General features: G+C 45.2%; 1 protein-coding gene across 1 annotated transcript in view; it reads left to right on the top strand.

The window, feature by feature from the left end:
• Positions 1-3,361: 3,361 nt before the first annotated feature.
• Positions 3,362-8,023, top strand: part of TENM2 (teneurin transmembrane protein 2) — a gene marked incomplete at its 5' end in the record, with an annotated part of 173,606 nt that continues 168,944 nt past the window's right edge. Inside the window, one exon of the mRNA XM_008572405.1 lies at positions 3,362-3,479. Coding sequence (XP_008570627.1) covers positions 3,362-3,479 — 118 coding nt within the window. The remainder of the gene's footprint in view (positions 3,480-8,023) is intronic.

Raw genomic sequence — 8,023 nt, 5'->3', positions numbered from 1 at the left:
TCCTTTGGAACTTGAAAACCACAATTTTAGGCTTGGTATACAGGAGGGGGAAGGAACTTGGCAGAACTCATAATCTGCTTATCTTCAACCAGCAAGCCATGAAAGCCCCTGCCTGCCCAGAGGGCCCTCCTAGGAACCAGGCTTAGTAAACACACCAGACAAGAAGCTTCCCTAATATTATTTTAAAAGGCTCTGGTCTCATCTTTTATAACCATTCATCAGAGCATTCAGTCTCTGAAAACCCTCCGTTGGCCTCCTACCACCCTAAAAGGAAAAACCTGAAGTTGTTCTAGAATGTAAGCTCTAGAAGGGCAAAGATTTCTTTTACTGGCTGCACCTCCAGNAGTTGTTCTAGAATGTAAGCTCTAGAAGGGCAAAGATTTCTTTTACTGGCTGCACCTCCAGCACTGCAGGTTGTCCACAGTAGGTACCCAATAAACATCTGATGGAAGATCACCCACCATGGCCTGTGGGTCCCTCTGCAGTCCGGTTAATGTGCAAACTACTCACTCACTGGACTCCACCCCAGTGGTCCACTTGCTCTCCCTCAGCCGTGCTGGGCTCATCCTGCACTGGAGGTCCCCTCTTCCTGGAATGTTCCTCCCCCAGACATTCACGTGGCTCTCCCCTTACTTTTTTCAGGCCTCTGCCCAAACATCATGCCCTCAGTGAGTCCTTCTCTGACAAGGGAATCTAAAACAGGATACGCCTTTACACTTTATCCCATTACTTTGCTTTATTTTTCTTAAATCAGATTTATTTAGGTATAATTTTAAAACTGCCCATCGCACCATTTTAAGTGTACACTTTGACTCCTAAAATTGAGAAACAGTATCCATATGAGTAAGCACCACCACAGTCATGATATAGAACGTTGCCACCCCGCTGTGCCTCATGACAAGCTTACCCCCAATCCTAGGCAACCACCGATCTGCTTTCCATCACTAGGGATGAGAACTGTAACCCGCTAGAGTTTCACATACACGGATCCCGGTGCTCCTCTGTGGATGCCTTCTTTCATTCAGCAGAATGTCAGGGAGACTGATCCATGTCGTATGTGTTTCAGCAACTCACTCCTTTTAGTACTGAGTAGATTTTCATTGTAAGAATATACTTCAATTTGTTTGCCCGTTCACCTGTCAGTGGACATTCAGATTGTCTGGTGTGCATTATTTTTTATTCATAGTCCTCATCACTCCCTGACATTATATTCCCTATGGGAATGTCAACTCCAGAAGGGCAGGAGCCTTGTCCAGATCATTCACTGCTGTGTCCCCAGTACCCAGAGCAGTACCTGGCACATAGCAGGTACTCAGTATTTGCTGAATACGTAAATGTCTTTACATTCATTTTCTCCTGTAACATAGGAAAGGCAAGACACAGGCTTGAGAGCTGTGCTGCCAGGTCTTTCTTTTCTATAAACCCCAATTTAGAGACCATTAGGCATTCCAAGCAAAACTAGATCTTAGCTGGGGCTCCCCTGACCATCAAAGACTGGGCTAACTGTACCTGCACCCTGTGATCTTGTGAACACACACACACACACACATACACACACACACACACACACATGCGCATGTACATGCAAATGAGAGATACCGGCCAACACAATTACTGGCTGCCTCTTTGTTAGGCATATTGAGTAGCCTGTAATGCAGTGAATTAAGGGTGTGCTCTCTGCAGCTGGCTGCTTGGGCATGAACCTCAGCTCCACCACTTACTAACTCTAGGTCAAGCTATGTAACCTCTCTGTGCCTCAGTTTCCTCATATACAGATAGTACATGTGAATCACTTAGAACAGTGGCTGTTCTTATTAAATGTTAGCTCATAGTATCACCTACGCAGTTAATAAACAAAAATAAGGGAATACTGCACAGTGCTTACTAAAATTTCCTAAAACCATTTCCTAAGAGGTTATGCCCTTTAAGTAGTTGTATCACCAAAACTCCACCTTGTTGGTATAGACTTCATTCCAGATATTATTTCCTTTGGGCCTAAATTTTTTTCATTCATTCAATTAAGATCTTTAATGAGTACCTACTATGTGCCAGGCACTGTTCTAGGAACTGGGGATACTGTGTTGAGTAAAACAGACAAAACTTCCACTGTTAAGGAGTCCATATCCAAGAGGAGGGAGACAGACTGTAAATTAGTTGTTAAGTGACAAGTTTCCTCGGAGAGTGGTGAGTTTTTGCTGAAGATGGAAACAGGGAGAAGAGATAGAGGCATTTTGGAATGAGTGGTCAGGGAAGCCCTTTCTGAGGTTGGAATGTTTAGGGAAAGGCAGAATTGACAAGAAGCAGGCAGCTGTGAAAAGATCAGGAGAAAGAACAGGCCAGGCAGAGGGAATGGCTGGTGCAAAGGCCTTGAGGCTGGGATGAGCTCAGCATGTTCCAGGAGTGGAGAGAAGGACAGTATGGCTGAAATATGGAGAGAAAGGAGTTTGGAGAGCTGTGAGGGGCTGGTTCCCAAAGAAGCGTACAGACCAGGTACAGCCAACACCCAGCAAAGCCATCCAGACCTTTCCAGGTATCTTTTTGTGACTGTTCCAGTGGGACGTCTCCCTGTCCTCAGGCGGCCAACCTGCTGGGCCCAAGTCTGACCCTAATACTGCTGAGTTCTTCCTTCCTTCCCCTTTTCTGCTCAGTGGCATTTGAAGGGACTTACAAACCAGACCAGCCACCAGATATGCTGGCAGCTAAAGCCAGGTTCTTGGAAAACTTGTAGCAAACTCTCATAGTTGATAAGACTCATGCAAATCCAAGTTCGAGTTCTTGCTTGGCCACCAACCATGCTCAGTGGCACTGGATATACTCCATAGTTTCTGTAGCAGCCATTGTTTTCTCCTGAGAATTGGAGATGAGACCAGGGTTCCCAGGAGGATGGAATGCAGTAATACACATCAGCATTTTCCACTATGCCTGGCACATAGCAAGTGCTCAGACCAAAATAGGCTCTTATTTTTGACGATTACTTTTTCCACTGCCGCAAGAGGACTTGTAATGAAAGAATCAAGAATTCTACCCTCGAAAATGAATTCTCCCCAGCTCCTGAATTTACAGAACCCAGTTTGGTTCCTCCCTGTCTTTGATCTGCTTGATTCTCACCTGTGGAGCCTGGCACAAGGCATTGCTACACACGGTCTGGACATGCAGATGCGACTTCCTGTCCAGAAGCTTAGAGGCTCATTCTCCCTGTGGCCCGAGCAGCGCCTGCAGCTGGGCCATTCATATCTAGTTAAGTGACTCAGATACTGAAAGTGGGAACTGAGCAGGGAGTCCTGAAAAAGACAGGCCGGGCTGGGTTCAGGGTACCCACCCCTCACTGGAGCACAACTGTCAGCCTCCACCTTTCCCTTAGCACTCAGACAGCCCCTTTGAAAGAGAACAAAGAAGTTGCGCTGAGCTTTGATGAGGAATCAGCCCAGCGCACATTGCCACGGGCCTGGCTAGAGGCAAAGGGAGATAAACAGGCCCCGGTGAGTGACCCACCACTGCTAAGTCGTTCCCACTGTCACCAGAGGCGACCAGACCCTCTGGTAATGTGGCTTCAAGCAGCCCTCACTCACACACTCTGCTTGCCCGCGATCCCACCAACTGCTGAGCATGCCCTGCCATCTGAGCGAGAATCAGCATCAGACGTCGGGGCCGGGAGGCTGCCAGCGCCGAGAGCGGCAGGCCATCGCGGGAAATGTCAGCAATGATTGCTTTTCCCGTCCGCGGGACCCTCTCCGACAGACGTTCCAAATAGCAATAAAGTTGTTTCCCCGCTTTCCTGGGGTCCTGGACCCAGTAATAACATCTTCCTGAAGGGCAATGAGTCTGTCTTTAACCTTGCCCTCTTTGGCAGATGTGTAGCAGGGTGGCTTCCAGAAGCATCTCTGGGCTGCGCACTCCCTGCCCATGGCCACCTTCCCTTCTGGGAAAATGACAGGCCCCGCTCCATGGTCCAGCCTCCTCTGCTCTCCTGCAGCTCCTCTGGAAACCCACTAAGTTATCTTAATTACCATTTCTCCTCAGTCTCTGCCAAGAAGTGGAGAGATTTATAATTGGATCAGTCAAATATTTGCCGTGGTTTATTTCTTTGCCTCTAGAGCTCTCGTAAAAGTTGCATTTTCATGCCACTTTTGGGTATGACTGATGACTCAAAGGCACAGCCCTCACACTGCGTGCCAACATGGGTTATTTTTCAAAGGCCAGAGAAGAAGAGAGAACTTGGGGCGGGGAGAGTGTTTATTTTGGGTTACTGTGCTATCACCCTCTGGGTAGCTGCAAGAGACACAGCTGCCTTGGGAGACAAAGTTCCTCCTGCAGCCAGCCTGTGCACAGATACATCTTTCTATTGGTATTTGGTCATGTGCCTCCTAATCCCCTTTCAGGGCTTTTGAAGACCTGTTAGATAGAATGTGCTATGAAGCAGTCTTTAGTCAACCAAACACAGCACGGTCCCCCGAGCATCCCTATGTCCTGGATTGATCACAACAGTGTCCTGGAACAGAGGACTAGATGTCCCTGGTTGTAAGCCTGAGTTATCAATTCCCATTGCTGGGGCATGAAAAGGAAAGTCTGGCCAGGGCCTGGGCTTTTGGAAAGTGGCTTCCTCTACTGTCAGCCAGTCTGCCAAGCAGGCTGGCCAGACTGCAGTCCAGGAATCCTAGAGAACAGAGGCTCCCCTGAACCAGATGGCCCCCTTGCAAATCAGCTTCTTATTAGCTCCTGGCCTCTCTGCCCTGGAAGGCAGTCTCCATGTTTGGCTAAGCTGATCCACCCTATATTTCCAGCCTCCAGCCCTTCCCCAAGCTATAGCAGCAGTGAACGATGCTAAGTGATGCTGCTTGGTATGTGCTAACCTATGGGTAGGGTATCCATATATTCCACTCTAGAGCACATTTGAGATTGACAGGAGGAATAGGAGATGGAAACTGGGGCACTCCTGGGAAAACTGGGATAAATAGACAACCCTACACATGATAGAATTGGAATTTGACCAACAGAAGATGCTACCATTTTTTCCTGGGTGACCCTCGCCTCCTACTGCTCTATAAGAAATGGAAAATATGCTGGAACTTGCTTTGATCTTAGGGAAGGAACTGGTAAGGGAGAGAGGCACAGAGGTCACTGAAGAACAGTGTCAAAGGAGAAAGGGAAGGAAGACAAGAGCAGGAACAAAGAAAGTCCAAAAGAAGAAAGCACACGTTGCAACGTCATGCAGTTGAGAATTGGGAAGTTTAAGTTACATAGGCCTTAGGAAGGCAACTGTCGAATCTTGGTGTTACATGTGATTTTGCAAACACCTTGAGCCACAGCGTCCTATCACGTGCATGTCCTGTCCCGGGTGGTACACAGTTCTAGCCTTGCTGACTGTGACTCTACCCCTTTCTCTCTCCCATTCAAGAAAATACATTAGAAGGTGAGGGAGTAGAAGTAACTATCAGAGACAAAACTTCAGTACATTCCAATTTAGTTTCTTTTCAATAAAATTTATCTACAAATTCAGTATTTTATTCTTTTGATATTTAACAAATATTTGTTGATCAGATTCTGCTCCAGGTGAATTTGATACAGCAGTAAGTTATAATAATGATAGCTGAAATTTTTAAGGCATGTTTACCATATACAAAGAACTTACTATTCTAAGCAATTTACACATGCTGCCTCATTTAATCATAAACATTTTGATATGGATATTATTATAGTCCCCTTTTTAAAGATAAGGAGACTGAAGCACAGAGAATTTAAATAGCTTGCACAAGTGTTCACAGCAAGTAAGTGGCAGAGCTAGGATTGGAACCCAGGAAGTCTAGCTCTGAAGTCCTCACTGTTAACCACTCTACTATGCAGATGAAGTCCCTGCCCTCTTGAAGTTTACATTCTTCTGTGTAGACCAACAATAGATATAAAAACAGATTATATCATTTTAGGGAATGATAAGTGCTTTGAAAAAATAAAGTGCAATAAAGGGATACAGAATTGAGACGCATCAGACACCATATCACATCATATTCATTGTCCTGATACCTTATTTGAGAGCCCCTGGCTAGCAAAATTTTCTTTAAATGAAAACTGTCCTCCATGCTTCTGTGGAGGGACACTAAGGAGCCAGCCAAAATAGATGTCCTCTCTCTCCTCTGAAAAATGGCTTTTCCCAGAGTAATTTACTTGGTTGGACAGTGATCACTGCCACTAGTGCTAAGCCATTTCTGTGTCCCTTGGCTGGTCAGCCAGATCAGCAAGAAATGACTAATGCCCAAATTAGTAATGAGCAATGGCCCCACACAAGTAATCACCTTCCCCAAACTTTTCCTCATGGGGGTGATAACTTGGACCCCAAATGAAGTATACTCTTCTCACTTCAGCACCAAGGAAGTTACAGTCATTTCTCTGGTTGACAGCAATTTGTAGACACGGGTCTTTGCAGCTGGACATTTACGAGGTTGCTAAGAAACAAATGCCTTGGTTACAAAGGTCTCTGAAAGCAGCATCAGTTTGTCATATCACTTCAAATCATTTATTTTAGCCCATAAAGACAGCTGTGACCAATGGGATATGGGGTAGAGGGAAGCTAAAAGCAAATACTCATTTCCTGAGAAACGGGGAAATTTCCACTCCCTAAGCAGTTGCCGTCTCCAGCTCCCCGAACACGTAAAGCTACAGCTGTGCATTGCTCTTTTATGGTCATTATGATTTGCAAGTGGGTGACTCGTGGTCACTAGGTACTTAAAAAAAATGGTTACTGTCTTCTAGGCACGGCTCTAAGCATTATCTCATTTTATCCTTACAACATCCCTTTATAACATCCCTGGATGTTAGGTGCTATTATTCCCCAGTATGAAAACCAGAAAGAATGTAAAAATAGATTTGCCCAACATCAAACAATAGCAAATGGCAGAATCGGAATTCAAACCTTAGTTTGTCTGATGGCAAAGCCTTGTGCTTAAGATTATATAGAGTCTTTTGTTTTCAATTACCACATTTTAGATGGAAAATCTGGCAATTCTGATGACAGGGAAGTCACATAAGAGATTCCTGAAGTTTCATTCTATGAAGTTCGTGAAAGGTTTAGAGTTGGTGTCCGTAATCTCTAAAGACCGTTTTATGGATGGGAAAATGGAGAGGTGGTTTTTATCTGCTAAAGACCTACACTTGATATTCTGGAGAAGTCAGAGTGCAAGTGTCTTTTCTATATGCTGATTTTGAGAGAGTTCACAAGATGAGTCCATTTCTACTGGACTTTTATCCATCTTCTGCCAACAAGAAACACTGGTGCCCTCATTGCCTTCTCCTTCTTCCTTTCTGTTCAGCGCATGGTCAAGCCCTGTTCTCTCTTTCTTAGGAATGCTCCTCCAAAATTCACCATCCTAATTAAGCCCTTATCACCCCACACTTGGGTTTCTGCAGTCACTTCCAAACTGGCTTCCTGCTTCCTTTCTTTCTCCCCTTTAGAATATCTCGTACATATCCTGCCTCCAAATGAATTCCTCAAAACATCCCTTCTATCACATCAGTCACTGCTCAAGCGTCTTCAGTGGCTCCCACTTGCCTGCAGCAGGATTTGGCCTCTTGTTTAAAACAGCCCTCTCTTGGGCACATTTGCTCCCCCATCCCCTCATCCTTGAAGCCTTAGCTAACCACTCTGTCTCTCACTAATCACTGCCAACTCTGAACCTGGTTTGCATTGAAACAGAGTTTAACATTTAATTGCTAGTTCACCCAAGACAAGGCATTGTGAGGGCTTGGACATTGCAGTTGAATGGATCTATGTCCAAATTCTTGCTTGGCCACATAGGAGCTGTGTGGCTTTGGACAAGTTGCTTGACTTCTCTGAGCCTCACTTTCCTTATCAGTAAAATATGGATACAAATAATACGAAGATAGGGTTTTTTCTTTTATTTTTTAATTTTTTTAACACAGATTCATTCACTAACCACCACAACTTTTAAATTTCTTCATACTTCCTGCCGATGAACTTCTGAGTCAAACCCAAAGTGTCACAGGAGATAGGATTTTTTCAAGAACTGCATGA

The sequence above is a fragment of the Galeopterus variegatus genome, unplaced genomic scaffold (genome assembly GCF_000696425.1).
Source record: "Galeopterus variegatus unplaced genomic scaffold, G_variegatus-3.0.2 Scaffold780, whole genome shotgun sequence".
In the NCBI taxonomy this organism is placed as follows: domain Eukaryota; kingdom Metazoa; phylum Chordata; class Mammalia; order Dermoptera; family Cynocephalidae; genus Galeopterus; species Galeopterus variegatus.
Note: the sequence above shows the minus strand (reverse complement) of the source record. Positions and strands in the feature narration are given on the sequence as shown.